The 19,730-nt window shown below is 48.4% G+C and overlaps 1 protein-coding gene across 3 annotated transcripts in view; it reads right to left on the bottom strand.

Annotated features, from left to right (window-relative positions):
* Positions 1-19,730, bottom strand: part of CD276 (CD276 molecule) — a 33,458-nt gene that overhangs the window by 11,618 nt on the left and 2,110 nt on the right. For 2 of the 3 annotated variants that reach the window (XM_070377406.1, XM_070377407.1), the window contains exon 2: positions 2,125-2,247. In XM_070377406.1, the coding sequence (XP_070233507.1) occupies positions 2,125-2,197 (73 nt within the window). In that variant the 5' untranslated portion in view covers positions 2,198-2,247. Of the gene's footprint in view, positions 1-2,124; positions 2,248-17,032; positions 17,164-19,730 lie in introns of those variants that run through there. The other variant, XM_070377408.1, reaches the window with a different exon arrangement.

The raw sequence follows: 19,730 nt of genomic DNA, 5'->3' as shown, positions 1-19,730 counted from the left end.
TGCGATTCATGGGGTCGCAAAGAGTCGGACACGACTGAGCGACTGAACTGAACTGAATTGAGGAGAGTTTATTACTTGTGGTTCTAGTTCAGCCAACATGAATATAGTAAATACATACTACGCCAAGGGTAAGAGTTAGGAATGCCACAGAGAACACCACCAAGGTCACACCTCTGAAGAGCTTAAATTTTAGTGGGAGATAGAGACAAACTAGCACACAAATTCTTGGTAGCATGTGATCTTGGTAGCATGAGTATGAAGGAAGAAAGAAGCCAATGGATAGAAAGTAAAGACGTAGTTTTTTAAAAAATCTGGCAGGTGCATCACCTGTCTGTGCTGGCTGCATTTCCCAAGTATACACTATTTTTATAAATTATGAAAAGAAAATCTAAACAATAATATGCACCAAAATGCTATTAGTGGTTTTCTCTGGATGAGAATCACAAGTTCTTTTTCTTTTCCTCAACAAACATAATTAGTTTTTATGCAAGAAAGAAAGATTACCCGTGCATTTAAATATGGTGGTGAACCACATTCTCCATAAAGAGATACTAAGCTGAGATTGAAAGGGAATGAAAAAAGAGTCTGATATAGTCAGAGAAAAGCCCCCTAGGGCAGGTTGCCCTGTTCCCACCCCTGCCCTCTTTCCTGTGGGTTTACTCTGCAGCCTCCCACCCAGTCACCTCTGCCTCCAGTCCAGCTCTTCTTTTAGAGCCCTGGGAAGTTAGGTTGGGGTTCCTGACAGCTTTTCTTTTGGTGATATGTGCCTCCTAGCCTGGCACTGCCATTCTTGGGCAATGGTTATGATAAGTGTGTGCTCTGGGCATCAGCAAAGCAGGCACACTCAGAAAGTGTGGAGACCAGTCTTGAAACAAAGCTAGCTGAATATAGCACTCATTAAAGTTTTCTCACATTTTGAAAAATAGCATTTTATAGTTAGTATTTTCATTGTGAATTACATATAGGGAGGTGGTATCATTGTCTTTGGGCTTCCCTGGTGGCTCAGACAGTAAAGAATCTGCCTGCAATGCAGCAGACCCAGGTTTGATCCCTGGGTCAGAAAGATCCCCTGGAGGAGGAAATGGCAACCTATTCCAGTTTTCTTGCCTGGAGAATTCCATGGACAGAGGTGCCTGGCGGGCTACAGTCCATGGGGTCGCAGAGTCAGACACAGCTGAGCAATTAACACACACACACCCATCATCAACATCTTTGCAGTGTGTGATGATCTCTAAAGGCCTTAAGCTTTCACTGGATCTCCTGCCAGGCTGCCAGGCACCACAGGCCAGATCTCCAGTTGGAGACCAACAGGGTGCCCCTTGTATGGGGGCATTTGGGGGATGAAACCTGAGGAGTCACCCAAAGCCCTTTCTCTAGAGAAATCAACGTACCGCTGGGTAAAGCGGTGCTTCCTTCTTTTGACCACCAGATGGCACCAGACATTCAGCTTTGTCTTCCCCCTTGAAGGAGGACGTCTCCCTCTGAGCAGATTAGGATTTGAAATATGATGGTGTTGTCATTAAAGTAGGTGCCATTATTGAAAGCCAACTCTGTGCCAAGAACTGTGGGGAAGACTTATATCCTTTATTCAACATGGTTATTGAGCACCTGCTATGTGGCTGGCATTAATCCTGGCCCTGGGGATACATTCTACTCTTTGAGCGAAGCAGGCAATAAGCAAGTAAACATATAATATGTCAGGTGGAGATTAGTGTTGGGAAGAAGCATAAAGTAAGGCCAGCGAAAGGGAGGGAAGAGGTGTTATTCTATACACAGTAGCCTGGGCAAGGTGACATTTGGGCAATGGCTTGAATGAAATATGGGATCGAGTCATGCAGACATGTGGAGGGAGAAAGTTTTAGGCAGATGCAACAGTATGTGCAAAGGCCCTCAGGAGGGAGCACACGTGTGTTTGAGAAACAGCCTTATCACATTTAATGCTCACGTTACCATTTTACAGAAGAGAAAACAGAGGCTAAGAAATATCAAGTAAGGTGGATCCCAAGGTAGGAATGAGGTGGACAGGGCACAGAGGAGATTTGGAGGCAGTTAGCCAAAAGCTTCCCAGCCCTGCCAGACAGAGAGGCCTCAAGGCACCTCAAGGCTCCAAACTGCTCCCCTCACCTGTGAGGCAGAACCACAGCACTCCCAGGGCGGGGGCCACACTCACACCCGTGCTGCTCGGTCCACACAGCATCTTCTCGTGAGGCAGCTGACAGCTGCACTCTCCGTGATGGAAGGCTGCCCCTGCCGGTGAGGAAGAGGAAGTGAAGCTTCTGTCTCAAAAGGTCCTTACCAAGCCCTCTCTCTCACCTCATCTCCCCTGGACCAGCCTGGTGGAAGGCTGCAACAGCCCACTGGGAGGTCCTCCTTCCCACACCCTACAGGGCTCCCAGCTGAGGGATATTTTGAGAGATGCTGGCAGGAGGGAATTGAGTCACTGGGGAGGCTGGATCAGGGGAGGCAGGGCAGCAGGCAGTTAGGATCCACCCCTTCTAAGATACTGATATGCAAACAAAAGATAGGAGAGGCAAGGCCAAGAATAGGCAAGCCTGGCCGGATCGGGGCAACGCAAGTATGTACACAGATCAGTTTGGCTCAGCTGGTAGGGGAGAATAAGGCTTAGAGATCGGCTAAGACATTATTTTGCTGACAAAGGTCCGTATAGTCAAAGCTATGGTTTTTCCAGTGGTGATGTATGGATGTGAGAGTTGGACCATAAAGAAGGCGGACCACCGAAGAATTGATGCTTTTGAATTATGGTGCTGGAGAAGACTCTTGAGAGTCCCGTGGACTGCAAGGACATCAAACCAGTCAATCCTAAAGGAAATTAGTCCTGAATATTCATTGGAAGGACTGATGCTCAAGCTCCAATACTTTGGCCACCTGATGTGAAGAGCTGACTCACTAGAAAAGACCCTGACACTGGGAAAGATTGAGGGCAGGAGGAGAAGGGGATGACAGAGGATGAGATAGTTGGATGGCATCACTGACTCAGTGGACATGAGTTTGAGCAAACTCCAGAAGATAGTGAAAGACAAGAAAGCCTGGCGTGCGGCAGTCCATGGGGTCGCAAAGAGTTGGACACAACTTAGCCACTGAACAACATAACAAGAGATCAGAAGCTTATCCTGAAGGCAGCTGGGAGCCACAGAAGGTTCTGGAATAAAAGAAAGGATATGGTCAGAGCTGTGTTTCATAAAGATTACACTGACAGCATCTGCAGGATAGATGAGAAGAGTTGGACAGAAGAGACAAAGCAGGTCTGGGGGAAAGCGGCAGCATGAAGGACAGGGGAGCGAGAGGGGGAGCAGTCGGGGTGGCCGTGGTCTGAGCCTAGGGAGCAGGCGGAGCATTCACGCAGAGAACAGGGAAGGGTTTAGTGTAGGCTGTGTGCAGTGAAAGGTGTTTGTGCAGGAACTTCCTGGAGAGACTTCTGAAGGCCCCCGGTGAATGAGTGTGGGGCTCAAGGGAGAGGACATGGGCTAGTTTAACATGCATATACTGAGGGCCCAAGACAAATGAGAAGCGGAAGTGGCCTGTTCTGAGACTGACCCCCGCCCCCATACTGGAATCAGGATTGAGTGGGGTATTTCTGCAACCTCCCAGGACCCTGCTCCCAGTCCCTGGCTTCCTCCCACCCCACCCCCAATGCTGTCTGCCTTTTCCCCAGGTCTCACAGCTGCTGCCTGATGGTCACATCCTGACTAAGCCATGTGTCAACAGGGTTGATTTATACTATTCAATACAATTTGACAAAAATAGAAAAGGTTTCACATTGCTCAGACCACCCAGGGAGCCAGGCTGCCTGACTTGGTCCCATTTTGCAAGAGGAAAAAAAATTAAAGCCCAGATAAGTGAGGGGACTTCATGTTTTGCACAAAGTTGAGAAGGGTTTGCATTCTCCACCTCCTGCCACACCTCTCTCCCCTTCCAGGGAGCGAATGGCATCAATAGTCGAGTTTTGAGCAGTTTCAGTTGCACAGTCGCAACCCTCCCAATCCCAGCCAAGCACCTCCCGCCTCTCCCCCTTCCCCCACACCCAGCAGTTGAGCTGAGGGAGTCCCTTAGCCAAGCCGGGTGCATCCTGCGCCGCCGCCCCACCTCCCAGCTGTCCACAGTGGGGAAGCCCTGAGCAGCCACTTCCTTCCCAGACAGTTCCGGTCCAAACCTGGCGGCCTCAAAGCCTTGCCGCCTGCTGAGTCAGCAGCCTTCGAGGTCCATTCATAAAGGCACCCTTGGCAGGCACCACATCATGCCTACAAGGGCCACCACAGACTGAAGGGAAATGCTGGCAGGCAGTGGCCGGCCATGTCTGCCCGTCTGCTGAAGGAATCACAGAGACTAAGGATTAAGGAGCTCTCATTTACCCCAAGACAGAACCAAGGCCTGTCCTTCCTGGGTCTCCCTCACTCTTCCCACTGCTGCCCATGCCTACCATCTCCCATCCTGACCTTGGCGGCCAGCACTCCTGTGATCCTCCCGTGACTCTCCACTCTGCCCCTGCCCACCCCGCACTCTGCGTGTCTCCTCTTAGGACCTGATGCAGGAATCTGCTCACATCTTTCCTCTACAAGGCCCTCACATGGTTCCCCATTTACCACCGGAATAAACGCACACCACTCTGCCTGGCTCTTAAGCCTTTTCTGATGACTATTTCCTCCATTCATCAAGCTAATTCCTGCTGCTGCTGCTGGGTTTACTTGCCAGGGTTGCTTGGTCTGGCTGCCACCTCCATGAATATGGGGCGGTCTCCCAATCTAATCAGGTTCCCCAAGGGCCGAGCTGTCCTTCCCTCCTGAGGGAAGGTGAGGATTCCCTGGGGGTAGTGGGGGTGGTCAATCAGTTCAGTTTCTCAGTCATGTCCGACTCTTTGTGACTCCATGGACTAGAGCACACCAGGCTTCCCTGTCTCGAGTCAGTGATGCCATCCAACCATCTCATCCTCTGTCCTCCCCTTCTCCTCCTGCCTTCAATCTTTCCAGGGGTTGGATTTGCTCTCTTCAACTCCTTTCCTAGACTCTGGACTCAGGGAAGTTCCTGTCTCATGTGTTCCCTGGGGAGAAGCCTTGACAGCCCAGAACCGAGGACAGGGAGAGGCTCCCTCCCCAGTAGCTGGGCTCCTAGAGCTGAGCACAGGAGAGGGGAACACATCTCAGAGAGGGTATTGCTAGGCAACAGAAGCATGACCTGTGACCACTGGGACAGACAGGCTGCCCAGCACACAGAGCGTCTTGGAGACGCACAGGCCTCAGGCTGCATTCACACCGCCCTGCCCACCTTTTCTACAAAGGGGAATTCTCACCCCCAGGCAGGATGGCCCTGGAGTCAGCATGTGCCACCCCTCCCAGTGAATCACCAGCCAGTTTTCCCTCCTCCACTTCCTCCATCCTCATCGAGCCCTGTCCCAGCCAAATGTGGGAATTCCAAGGAGCCCTGGCAGGAAAGAGCACAGGGTGCCTTGGCTTTCACAGAGAAGAAGGAGGGAGGGGCCCGGGCCACCCAAGGCCTGAGGTTCAGTAAGTGCATCCACCCCCAGAAGAGGTGGAGCCACAAGGAATCTCCCCAGAGATGACCTCCATAAAGCCAAAACCAAAAATCAAGGGCTGAGGTGGGCTCTATACTACGATGCCCTGGATCTGGGGATGTCTGAGGGGAACTCCTCGCCCCTACCATAACCACCAGCAGCACCCCATTTTCTCTTAACCCTCCTGCCTTTTCCCAATCCCTGCAGGGGCTGCTTGGACAACACGTCTCCCAGAAGGCAAGAAGGATCAAGTCACAGAACTAGTGTCCATCTTTGCTAACCAGCACTGGATAGAAGCGTAGCTTTTGAAAACAGCGGTTAAGTCCCTGGATCCAGCTCTGCCTGAAGCAAGCTGCATACCTAGACTGCCCAGATACTTGAGCCAATCTTTTTTTTTACCCCCTCAAGCTAGTTTGAGCTAAATTTCTCTTACCTGCAACTGAAGGTTGTTCTTGTCATCGTTTAGTTACTACTGCTAAGTCGCTTCAGTCGTGTCCAACTCTGTGTGACCCCACAGACGGCAGCCCACCAGGCTCCCCCGTCCCTGGGATTCTCCAGGCAAGAACACTGGAGTGGGTTGCCATTTCCTTCTCCAATGCATTAAAGTAAAAAGTGGAAGTGAAGTCGCTCAGTCATGTCCAACTCTTCGCGACCCCATGGACTGCAGCCCACCAGGCTCCTCCATCCATGGGATTTTCCAGGCAAGAGTATTGGAGTGGGGTGCCATCGCCTTCTCTGAATATGCTATCTAGGTTGGTCAAAACTTTTCTTCCAAGCAGCAAGCGTCTTTTAATTTCATGGCTGCAGTCACCATCTGCAGTGATTTGAGAGCCCCCCAAAATAAAGTCTGCCACTGTTTCCACTGTTTGTTCACCTATTTTCCATGAAGTGATGGGACCAGATGCCATGATCTTTGTTTTCTGAATGTTGAGCTTTAAGCCAACTTTTTCACTCTCCTCTTTCACTTCATCAAGAGGCTCTTTAGTTCTTCTTCACTTTCTGCCATAAGGGTGGTATCATGTGCATATCTGAGGTTATTGATATTTCTCTCAGCAATCTTGATTCCAGCTTGTGCTTCATCCAGCCCAGCGTTTCTCATGATGTACTCTGCATATAAGGTAAATAAGCAGGGTGACAATATACAGCCTTGACATACTCCTTTTCCTATTTGGAACCAGTCTGTTGTTCCATGTCCAGTTCTAATTGTTGCTTCCTGACCTGCATACAGATTTCTCAAGAGGCAGGTCAGGTGGTCTGGTATTCCCATCTCTTTCAGAATTTTCCACAGTTTATTGTGATCTACACAATCAAAGGCTTTGGCATAGTCAATAAAGCAGAAATAGATGTTTTTCTGGAACTCTCTTGCTTTTTCCATGATCCAGAGGATGTTGGCAATTTGATCTCTGGTTCCTCTGCCTTTTCTAAATCCAGCTTGAACATCTGTAAGTTCACAGTTCACGTATTGTTGAAGCCTGGCTTGGAGAATTTTGAGCATTACTTTACTAGCGTGTGAGATGAGTGCAATTGTGCAGTAGTTTTAACATTCTTTGGCATTGCCTTTCTTTGGGATTGGAATGAAAACTGACCTTTTCCAGTCCTGTGGCCATTGCTGAGTTTTCCAAATTTGCTGGCATATTGAGTGCAGCACTTTCACAGCATCATCTTTTAGGATTTGAAATAGCTCAACTGGAATTCCATCACCTCCACTAGCTTTGTTTGTAGTGATGCTTTCGAAGGCCCACTTGACTTCACATTCCAGGATGTCTGGCTCTAGGTCAGTGATCACACCATCGTGATTATCTGGGTCGTGAAGATCTTTTTTGTACAGTTCTTCTGTGTATTCTTGCTACGTCTTCTTAATATCTTCTGCTTCTGTATTAGGTCCATACCATTTCTGTCCTTTATCGAGCCCATCTTTGCATGAAATGTTCCCTTGGTATCACTAATTTTCTTGAAGAGATCGCTAGTCTTTCTCCTTCTATTGTTTTCCTCTATTCCTTTGCACTGATCGCTGAGGAAGGTTTTCTTTTCTTTCTTTGCTATCCTTTGGAACCCTGCATTCAAATGGGTATAACTTTCCTTTTCTCCTTTGCTTTTTGCTTCTCTTCTTTTCATAGCTATTTAAAAGGCCTCCACAGACAGCCATTTTGCTTTTTTGCATTTGTTTTTCTTGGGGATGGTCTTGCTTCCTGTCTCCTGTACAGTGTCATGAACCTCTGTCCATAGTTCATCAGGCACTCTGTCTATCAGATCTAGTCCCTTAAATCTATTTCTCACTTTTACTGCATAATCATTAGGGATTTGATTTAGGTCATACCTGAATGGTCTAGTGGTTTTCCCTACTTTCTTCAATTTAAGTCTGAATTTGGCCTGTCCTAGCCTGTCCCCAGGTAGACAGGCTAGGAAAGGTGGTCTCTCCCTAGCCCCAAGAATCCTGGCTTCCTGGTACCGCTTTTCTGCCTCTCAGCCAGATCTCTTTGAAATAGTAAATAGTGAGCCCAAAGTTTGGTTCTAGTTCCAGTCCTGGCACTTTGCTGGGCAATCTTTATAGGTGACTTCCCCTCTCTGAGATCAGTGTGGCCATCTATGAAAAAAGGGCTTTGAAAATAAGTGAAAGTCTCTCAGTCATGTCCAACTCTTTGGGACCCCATGGACTGCAGCCCACTAGGTTCCACTGTCCATGGAATTCTCCAGGCAAGAATAGTAGAATGGGTTGTCATTCCCTTCTCCAGGGGATCTTCCTGACCCAGGGATCAAACCTGGGTATCCTGCATTGCAGGAAGTTTCTTTACAGTCTGAGCCACCAGGGAAGCCTGAAAGAAGAGCTTTACTGGATGCTGATGGAACTTCATTAGTATGTTAAGCCTTCATGTACTATATCCTTAAGGTCTAGCCAGTTAGCTGCCATGTAGGTCACACTGAAATGTATAAAATGACTGTGGCAGAAACCACTAGCGTTCCCTTTACATCTAGTTTCCTCCCCTTCTGTAGAATATTTATATTTTGTTAGGCACAGGGCCACTTAGCTAAAGACTACAGATACCAGCCTGCCTTGCAGCAGGGAATGGCCATGTGACCATTTTCTGGCTAATAGGATGTAGAAGGAACTGATGTATAACTTCTGGGTCCTGCCTTTAAAGAGGCGCATGCCCGCTCTCTTCTCCTCCCCCTTCCCACTGTCTACAACACAGATGTGGTGAGCCATCGAGGACCACACTGCCAAAGGCAACACCCTGGGGACTGCAGAGCAGCAAGACAGAAGGCCCCTGCGGGGCTGCAGCATCAGCCCTGGACATACCCGGATTGTCCCCCGGGTGAGAATAAGCATCTCTTTGAGCGTCACTGTTATTTCGGGTCTTTCTCACAGCATCCAAAGTGACTAATTTAGGGACCCATCCCTTCCTTCCTCTCCCGCCTTCTCTTCTCCCGCTTCCCACCCTATGAAAATTGCTACTGCTCAGAACAGCAAAAGGAAACCACATCTAAAAGAGGTGTTTCAAAATGTGAACTGAACACTATCTCATTAGAGTCACTTAATGATTCCTGGACCCAGCTTAGGAGATATTTCAAGGGTAGTCATGACTTGTCTTGGTGATTGTATGTATGGTAGGGGTTGAAAGAGCCAAGGATGGACTGAAGGTTTCAACCAATGAGTGTGTGTGTCACACATAGAAGATGGAGAGACCTGGAAATGATGGGGGAGAAGAATTCCAACTGGGCCTGAGCCATGGATGGATCATCCATGAGAAAATGTGTGATGGATTTCTAGACACACAGAGCTGGAGCTCAGAACAGGATGTGGGAGCTACTCTTGGAAGCCAAAGTTGGGATCACTGAATAGATAATGGAATGAGAAGAGGCCCCCCGAACAAATTCTGAAGAAGCTGCAGAAGTTAAGAACAGAACAGGGAAGCTTTATCTGGCCACTCCCACAACTTCCCCCTGGAGATGGTACCCCCTACCTCCCAGAGAAGTCCACCACTTTTTGAGTAGCTCTCATTGATGTAAAGCTCTGCCTTTTATTGAGATAAAATCTGTCAGCCTATATAATTCCTCATTTGACCCCTTGAACCACAGAGAACATGTCTGCCCCCTCCCTTATAACAGCCCTGCAAGTCTTGGGTCTTCCTCTCCCTGGTAGAGGTCATATTGGGCAGCCAGCCACTTTTTTCACTAAAATAACCCAAAATAATAGACTGTCAAATCTGTGGCCAGTGACCAGAGTCATTTGCGCACATTGCTGTGGGTCCATGTCTCTGCCATCCTCCTCTGAAAGATTTAGGGAAGGGGTGGAGATTTATAGGATGTTTCGTTTGTTACTATTACATTTCATCCAGATAAGCTAAGTATCCAACTGCCATGATCTTTTTTTTTAAATTATGACAAAATACACATAACATGAAGTTTACCATTTTGCTTTTTTTTTTTTTTGGCCACACCCCTCAACTCATAGGATTAGTTCCCCAACCAGGGATTGAACCTGGGACCTTAGCAGTGAAAGCGCATAGTCCTAACCACTGGACCTATAGAGAATTCCCATTTTAATAATTTTTAAGTGTACAATTTGGTGGCATTAAGTGCAGACAGTGTTTTGTAATCGTGCCATCATCTTTTGAATTACTGTTTTGACAGTACCTGGTGTACAGGGGTGCTCAATAATTTTTTGGTGGATGAAGAAAAGAACAAATGGATGTTACCTAAAAAGGTTACCCTCTTCTCCTTACTTTATTTCTTGTGTCATCAAGGTCCTCTGGGAGAGGACAGAATCAGGAGAGCCCTGTAGCACTAGGGTCTGCCCCTGAATGTCTGTCCACTATTCAAGGTTTTGGGGTCCCAAGTCTTCCTATTTGTGCTGCCGCTCACCCAGCTTCCCATTTATCTCACCCCCAAAGTACCACTGCTTCTGGTGGGGGACCAATCACATGGAGAAAAACCAGAAAAAAAAAAAGTCTCAACTGAAGAAGGTGGACTCTTCCTCAAGTGCTCAATTGATAATTAGTTCCAGGGTTTTGTCAAGATTAAGTCACCAATCTATTCTTCCTGTAATCTACTTTATTCCCCATAAATCTGGTTATTTGCCCACCTTAGGTCTTTGAGCCGGAGAAGGCACTGGCGACCCACTCCAGTACTCTTGCCTGGAAAATCCCATGGACGGAGGAGCCTGCTAGGCTGCAGTCCATGGGGTCGCTGAGAGTAGGACACGACTGAGTGACTTCACTTTCACTTTTCACTTTCATGCATTGGAGAAGGAAATGGCAACCCACTCCAGTGTTCTTGCCTGGAGAGTCCCAGGGACAGGGGGAGCCTGGTGGGCTGCCGTCTATGGGGTCGCACAGAGTCAGACACGACTGAAGTGACTTAGCAGCAGCAGGTCTTTGAGCGGTCATTTATCCATTTATACAACAAACAGATGCAGGTTTATAGCAGGTATTACGGGAATGGAGGGTCAAGCAGTTCATGGAGGAATGGGGAGGCTTAGTGGAGACCTCATAAAGGAGGAAACATTTCAGCTATCTGGGGGAGGGGGCAGCACCAGCAAAGTCTTGGAAGGGCAGGGACCCCCCGTAGACTCTGGGAAGATGGGACTCTGAGGAGAGGCTGTCAGGAGATGATGCAAGGGAGGTGGCTAGGGGTCCGTTGTTGTTCAGTCATGGACTGCAGCACTCCAGGCTTCCCTGCCCTTCACTATCTTCCAGAGTTTGCTCAAACTCATGTCCGTTGAATTGATAATGCCATCCAACCATCTCATCCTCTGTCACCCTCTTCTTCTCCTGCCCTCAATCTCTGAAGGAAGGAAGAGGGGTGAAAAGACCAGTGAGTGGGCTGGGGACCCATTTTGGAAGCTTGCTGCTGCTGCTAAGTCACTTCAGTCATGTCCAACTCTGTGAGACCCCATAGACAGCAGCCCACCAGGCTCTGCCATCCCTGGGATTCTCCAGGCAAGAACAATGGAGTGGGTTGCCATTTATTGCAAAATCCAACTATCTCATCCTCTGTCGTCCCCTTCTCCTCCTGCCCTCAATCTTTCCCAGCATCAGGGTCTTTTCTAATGAGTCAGCTCTTCTCATCAGGTGGCCAAAGTATTGGAGCTTCAGCTTTAGCATCATTCCTTCCAATGAATATTCAGGGTTGATTTTCTTTAGGATTGACTAGTTGGATCTCCTTGCAGTCCAAGGGACTCTCAAGAGTCTTCTCCAACACCACAGTTCAAAAGCGTCAATTCTTGGGCGCTCAGCCTTCTTTATGGTGGGTTAGGGGTCCTGGATTGATTCTGTACACAGTGGGAAACTGAAATGCTGCGACCCACACCTTCCCCACTCCCATCCAATCCCTGCTGTCTTTCCCAGTTGTCCTGAAATATCCCTGATAGCTTCTCTGAGATCTCATCTCCAGGTTCACTCAGCACCAGGACAGGCAATCTCAGGAGCCAGAAGACAAACCCATTAAAGCAGATTATCACCTCCCCTCCTGGCCTGAACTCTGGTTCCTTCCTAATAGCTTCTCTTCCTGTCCTTGATACAGAAGCAAAATAGATACTGGGCAGACCTTCTCTGCCTTCACTAGACACTTTGCTCCACATCCTTTATTCTAGAGTGCCCCTCTTTCATTCTAGACTGGATCATTCTGATAACAGGGCTCCAATTTCCTGCAGGGAACCCACTCCATATGGTACTGGTAGGGCTGACTCCCAGCCTCAGGCCTCAGCTGAGGACCAGATCTGGCTCCTTGGAGAACCCCTGCCCTGCCCCCACTCAGTGACAGGCTTGGAAATGAGCCTGTGAGCCAAGCCATACCCAATCAGAGAATTCCCAGGGCTTTGCTGCTGGCACTTTCAGAAAGCACTCTTTCTTGCTGAGGTTGCTAAGGAGGATGTGGTCTGGGGCTGTTGGCAATGAATCTGTCAACTAGCAACAATCTAAAGAATTGATCTAAACAAATACACAGAGGCAAAGGTGAACACAGGAGGGATACAGAGCCCTGAACACAACATTTAAGTCCCTATGCCTAAAGCAAGCTGCACACCTACACTGCCCAGATACATGAGTAATCTTTTTTTGCTCTTAAGTCAGTTTGAGCTAGGTTTCTATTATCTATAACTGAAAGAGTCCTTGACTATACATTTGTTTGTGTATTTAGTTATTCACCGAACTATTCATGGAGTGCCTGGTAGGCAGGCACTGGGGGCAGAGAGAGGACTAAGTTATGTCTGTCTCCAGGAGCCTGACTTCCAATAGGGAAATACATAGAAATCACTGCAGTTCAGTAGAGAGTACTGTTTTAAGATACAGTGAGGACCACCTGGTGGTACCTTAGAGACACGATAACCCACTAAAGTGAACCCTGAACACTGACCTGATGCTCCCCCGGTGGTCAGGACAGGAGGTCATGTTTGGATTTTGTACATGATGAGAAAGGGTTTTGAGTAGAGAAGTAACATTGTTGCCATAGGTGGGCCAACCTTTGATTAATTGATCCATATGTAATGTTAACCTTGCTGAGGATGTTTGAATTGTAAAGGATGACATTTTAAAAGGGCAATGGTTTACTCAAAATAAGAGCTAATGGTAGAATTTCGGGCATCAGAGAGTTTTTTATTTTCTAGATTGTGTCCTGGAGATGCTCAAAATACCCTGCTCCGCCTGTGTGTGGACCTACTGCTGGTTCTGGATGTAGAATCGAGTCAGGCAGGGGTCAGCAAATTTCTTCTGTGATGGTCCAGACAGTGAACATTTTAGGCTTTGCAGGTCTTCCCATATCTGTCACAATGGCTCAGCTCTGCCTTTACCACAGGAAAGCAGCCAGGGGCAGTGTATAAATGAACGAGCAGAGCTGTGTTCCAATAGAAGTGTATTTATGGACACTCGGAATTGAATCGAATACAATTTTCAGGAATCACATGATTTTTTTGGCCAATTATTCTTCTTAGTTTCTAGACGATACCAAAAAAAGCAGCAGATTTGCCCCAGGGGCTAGTCAGTATGGACTGGTTTACAGAAACACTAGCTCCATTCTGAAACACATCAGCAGCAAAAATGGAAAACAACTGGGAATGGGTACATTAATTATGGCACATCTGTATAATGGAATAGCATACAGCCTTTCAAAAGAACCTGTACTAACGTGGAAATAAGTCCATGCGGGTCATTGAATAAAGTATATTATATATTGGGAGTTATGTGACCTAATTTCAGCATTAATGCATGGTCCCATGGTCCCAGACCTAGTCACCTACCTCTCTCTCTCCATCTCCTATATTTCAGGGCAGGTCCTTCCTTCTCTGGCACTGAACCCCCGGGGGCTTGCTCCTAGACCCTCCCCTAAATTCTCTCTACTATTTTTTTTTTCCTAGATGATTTCATCCACTCCTGTGACTTTAAATATCATTTATATGCTGATAACTCCCAAATTTACTTCTCCAAGTCCACACCTCTCATCTGAGCTCCAAACTTAAGCCGAAACACCTCTGTTCCAAAGACTCACAGGCACCTCTCTCTTAACATGTCCCTCTTCAATCTCTTGATTCCTCCCCTAAACCCGTTCCTCCCCAGCACTTCCCACTTCGTAAAGGCATCCTCCTCCACCGCCTCTGATCAAGTCAGAACCCTGATTTCTCTTACCCTTATAGTTCATCACCAAGAACAGCCAACCCCAACACCCAAATGTATCTCAGGGATCTACAGACTACAGCCTCAGCCCCAAATTCCACTCACCACCTGCTTTTGTTCAGTTCACCAGTTAAGACAGGGTTTACCTTTTTACATGGTTAGAAAATTAAAAGAAGAATTCTTCATAACACGCAAAAATCATATGAAATTCAAATTTCAGTGTCTGTAAATCAAGTTTCATCGACACACAGCCACCCTCCATTCATTTACACATTAGCTGTGACTGCTTTTCCATCACAGCAGTAGAACTGAGTAGTTGTAATAATCACAAAGCCTAAACAATTTACTTTCTGATCCTTTAGAGAAAAAGCTTGTCAACCCAATGTATTTTTACTCTCTCTATTGCCCTCTACCTCGGCTTCTCTCTCTGGTCTGCCAAACTGCCATCATCTCTTGCCTGCTGCTGCTGCTGCTAAGTCACTTCAGTCGTGTCCAACTCTGTGCGACCCCAGTGATGGCAGCCCACCAGGCTTCCCCGTCCCTGGGATTCTCCAGGCAAGAACACTGGAGTGGGTTGCCATTTCCGTCTCCAACACGTGAAAGTGAAAAGTGAAAGCGAAGTCGCTCAGTTGTGTCCAACCCTTAGCGACCCCATGGACTGCAGCCCACCAGGCTCCTCCGTTCATGGGATTCTCCAGGCAAGAGTACTGGAGTGGGGTGCCATCGCCTTCTCCCATCTCTTGCCTGCATGACTACAAAAGGCTCCTCACCAGTCTTTCCACTTTCTCTCTTGTCCCCCCACCCAGCTCTATACTCCCATCTAGACTTCTACACAGCAACCAGAAAAACAGCTATAAAAACAAAAGTGCATCACATCATCACTTTAAATATCTAATCAGCCCACAAGGTCTTGCCTAGTTCAGCCCTGCCCACCTCCCCAGCCTCACCTCCTCCCGTTCACCCCTCATCAGAGCTCTTATGACGAGACCCTGTTCCCTACCTCACAGGGTCTCTGCAAGCACAGTTCCTTCTTCCTGGATGACATCTTGAGGTTCACCTTGGTAGGAAAGCTGGGCTGGGGGTCTGCCACTCTATGGATGTCCCTGTTATGCATTGCTGTTTACCTTGTGTCACACTGAGAGCTCCCTGAGCAGGAACCATGTCTGCTTTATTTATTAGATCCTTTATCCTATTGGATCCTTAATTTTAGCTAAGGTTTGGCACATAATGAGTGTTCAAAGCACTGCTCAATGAATGAATGAATGCCTGTGTGTTTAGATAAATAGAGAGAGAGATGGATGGATGGATGTTTGTATAGAAAAAGGGCCTGGAAACGTGATAGTGAGCCCAACCCTGGAGCATGGGAATGAAGGTAAGCATCTACTTCCACCTTCTAGCTACTTTGATACACTTCTGCTGCTTTGACAACAAGCATGTAATTCTTTTGTTCATTAACAAATGAAAAAGAAAAACAGCAACATCGCAGATTTATGTTTACTTGGGCTTTAGACCAGGCTCTATCACTCACTTGCTCTTCATCTCACTAACCCTCAAAGGAAGGTCCTGGCCCCCTTCCTGTGCTATGACCACCATCACCTGCTGGGCTGGTGTAGCACAAGAAGCCTCATGGACAAAGTGAGCCCTGGCGTTTTAGAAGATGTCTCTGGAGTTGGAGACACAGCTTCAAACCCAGACTCTGCCACTTCCTAGACATGTGACTTCGGGAAAACATCCTCTCTGAGCCTCAGCTGGCTCATGTGTGAAATAGGAATCTAAACTCTGCCTTCATAAGATGATTATGGGACTCCACTGAGAAAAATTAGCTAAAAAAACCTGACCTAATATTAATAGTATAGGTGTTCCACAACAGGGTGGGAGCCTGCGCAAAGAGTTTAGGGGATCTCCAGAGTTGCCTAGGAGCCCTGATGCCCTTCCTTTTTCCTGATAATGAGTTAGTTTGGGCCTTTGGTGTTCAAGGCTATCCGCTGGGCACTGCTCCCCAGCCCCGTGATCCTGCCCAAGAGAAGAAATCAATTCTTCCTCTCAAAGTGATTTCTGTGTGAGTCAAAACAGCAGTGTGTCATCAGCGCCAGCCCAGCAGAGTGGGGCCAAGGTTTTCTTGGCATCGGCGATCTGCTTCCCTTATGGATTGAGGAAGAACAAGGAAGAGGAAAAACAGGACGGAGCAGAGCCCCCAGCTTCCCCAAGCCAGACCATCCCCATCGGGGCACCCTCTCCACACTGAAGTCAAGGCCTGAGACCCGGAGGAGGCGAGACCAGAGAGAAGGAAGACGGCTCAGTGGGTTCAAGAATATGGTGGCTTTTGCCACAACAGCTGGCCTGCTTCTCACACCCTCTTCTGGCTAAGGAGCCACCACAAAATGAGTTTGCATCTTCCAGAGTTCAACAGCCACTTGACAAGGCAGCGTGAACTGGAAGTGTGTAGAGGCTACAGACACACACACACACAGACACACACATACACACACACCATCAGAAACACGGAACCTTGAAAAAAAGTGATGGCTGTACTTAGCTCAGAAGAGGTCTGGCCGGAAGAAAGGAGTTGAAGGAGGAGAGTGGAGAGAGGACGGGAAGGCATGAGAGAACATAAGACCAAGTTGCAGGGCGGATCCCAGGTCATGTCCTGGCAGGCCTGTGCCACACACATCTGCATTCAGTCAACCTCTGCTGAGTCCTGCTGAGTGCCCACCCAGATGTGTCTGGAAATTTCATCCCTCCCAGAAACCTGTCTAGACTTCACTCATGGAAGGGCCCACTTACTCCAGATATGTTCTACCTAAACACTCCCTGCCCTGACATTCTTCAGGTTTCTACTCTGAAAGAGGTTTGCCCTGGCAGAAAAATGCTGCAGACCCCTCTCCACCTAAGCACCAACCTCTCTGGATCTCCAGGGGTTCCTCTTCAGGAGTGTAGCAGGCTCCACCTAGCCTCAGCGCTGGAAGGCCTCTTGGAGTTCACCTGTCCAGGGCCCACTTCCATGCCCACCATACAGAGGGGAGTCTGAGCCTAGGAAACAGGGTTCAGACTGCCGAGGGGCCCATGCTCAATCATCAGTCACATCAGAGGTGACTAAAAGCCAGCTTACAGGTGCCCCTGGGCTTCAATTCCTCACCTGTTAAACATCATCATCAGGCTCTCTTGCCTGCCTCACCATACAGCTTAGGCTCAGGTACAGCAGACAAGCCTAGGTTCAAACTCTGACTCCGAAGGCTGGCTAGACACATGATCAAGTATAAATGACTTAACCTCTTTGAAATTTGATTCCATATCGTTAAAAGAGAGGGGGAGCAATGCCTACACCACAGAGCTGCTGTAAGGATAAAATAAGAGGACACACGGAAAGGATTTAAAGCACACAAACAGTGGTAAGGATCATGACTACTTTTGTTATTATTTCCATGGGCATGGGGAGAAGGCCTGCTGGATCCTCTGCACTGAGTCTCCTCTGTCAGGCTACATGTACAGATCCCTGGGAATGTTATTCTTTCTCTGGCTCCCCTTTGCACCTAGGACTCCACCAGCACCCCAACTCCAAAGCAGCAAATCACAATTCAGCTCCATCTCTGTGTCTGGCTCATCCCTGTTGGTCCTCTCCCCCTTCCTCCTCCAGGACAGCCCCCATGCTGCTACATACCCCTTTGTACAAGGCCTCCACACATTTCAGTATCTCTCCCATGGGAGGTCCAGTTCTGGGGAGCCTACATTGACTTTAGGTTACCTGGAAGTCCTGCCTCCCAGAGGTAGTATCTCTCCCTGCTCCAAGGCTCCCCCCAAAAATGTTTCTCAATCCCCACTCCCAGCAGTTCCCTCCAACACGCCCTCCCTAAGCCTTGGGAAGACCAAAGGCCCAAAGGCATTAGGGGTGTGGAGGAAGCATCCGTTCTTGGGCGAATGGGGGCAGCTGGCCGGAAGCACTGGTCGGAACTGAGAGGGGCTCCTGGAAGGCACCAGTGTGCTGAGGACCAGGCCTTTGGAACAGTAAGAACTCGTCACAGTGGTTCCAACTGGGCTGCAAGAACACTAGTCTGGGACATCCAGGTCAGGTCTGCCGTCTCCCCAATTCCCCAGATGAATCCTCTCTGCCATGCACATCTTACTAAGGGACCCTTAGCACATCTTACCAGGTTCCAGCTGAGTCTGCCTCCAGAGTGGCAGAAAGAGCCAGCTCCTGGAGGAGACAGCAACCCAGCCTCAGCATTTGCCAGCTGCATGTTTTGGGGCATGTGAGTTCCCTTTCCTGGGCCTCAGTTTACCCATGTGTACAATGGAGCTAACGACTCCCTACTTCACAGGACAGCTATGATGATGAAACGAGACTATTTCTATTAAGCATCCAGCACAGCCCCACCCGCCAAAACCTGAAAACCCACTGCTCCTATCTGGAACCTTATCCTGCAGGGGTGGCAGAACTGGGGGTGGCAGGCAAAGGTTACATAAAAAGGGGGGAGCAATGCCTACCCCACAGAGCTGCTGTAAGGATAAAATAAGAGGACATACAGAAAGGATTTAAAGCACACCAACAGAGGTAAGGATCATGACTACTTTTGTTATTATTGCCATGAGCATGGGGAGAAGGCCTCCTGGATCCTCTGCACTGAGCCTCCTCTGTCAGGCTATATGTACAGATGTGTGATCCATTCTGACCAATGAGACCAAAGGAAATTTCTCACAGATCACCAGTTCCCACGCTCTTGTCCTCTTTTAGGCCCTGACTTTGCCTTCCTTCTTTTGCCATTGGACCTCCCTGTCATTCCTGCCCTAGGGCTGTGGGAAACGGACAGGAGTGGAAGTGGCCACCCACTCAGAGGATAAGCTCATGGGCAGTGACATCATCCTGCCTGCCCTTCCTCCTCCTCCCCTGACCCCATGACTCAGGGCCACTGCTCAAGCCCTATGTGGTGTTCATCTCAGGGGCCGCTTGGACTTGGGTCATTTTTCCTCACATGGCACAAACCCAACCAAGAAGTGCCAAGCAACAGGCCAGACACTTGTTCTACAATACTTTCTGAGTGCTGTGGCATCTCACTTCTGGCTCTATGATCATACTCAGTCTCTGATCCTGAACAGTATTGCTCATCTCAGTATCAAGCCTAAATCCTACACCAAAGAATGAAGACTGATGACTCCAGAGCAGGTTAAAGTTTAAGGATAGAGGAATTCCCACAGGACAGTTCAAAAATCAACTTCAACAGAGTAAGGACACAGCCTCCACAGAAGGGACAACACTTCTATAACTGTCCTTTCCACATTCCAGCTTATGACCCAGCTATCAGGTATCTGAGTATCTCAGTCAGCCAGTCAACCTGCTTCCATCAGGTGCCTGGGTGCAGAGGGCCAAGGATAGGGAGGAAAAACGGTCCTCAATTCCCAAAACCCCTTCTCATCCTCAGTCCTGTTTTAATGTAGGCTTCCCATCTCTCGGGCTTTCCTGGTAGCTCAGTTGGTAAAGAATCTGCCTATAGTGCAGGAGACCCAGTTTCGATCTCTGGGTCAGGAAGATTCCCTGAAGAAGGAAACGGCAAACCATTCTAGTACGCTTGCCTGGAAAATCCCATGGACAGAGGAGCCTGGCG

This window comes from Bos mutus, chromosome 10 (genome assembly GCF_027580195.1).
Source record: "Bos mutus isolate GX-2022 chromosome 10, NWIPB_WYAK_1.1, whole genome shotgun sequence".
NCBI classification, from domain to species: Eukaryota; Metazoa; Chordata; class Mammalia; order Artiodactyla; family Bovidae; genus Bos; species Bos mutus.
The sequence above is the reverse complement of the archived record's forward strand: the minus strand, read 5'-3'. Positions and strand labels throughout refer to the sequence as shown.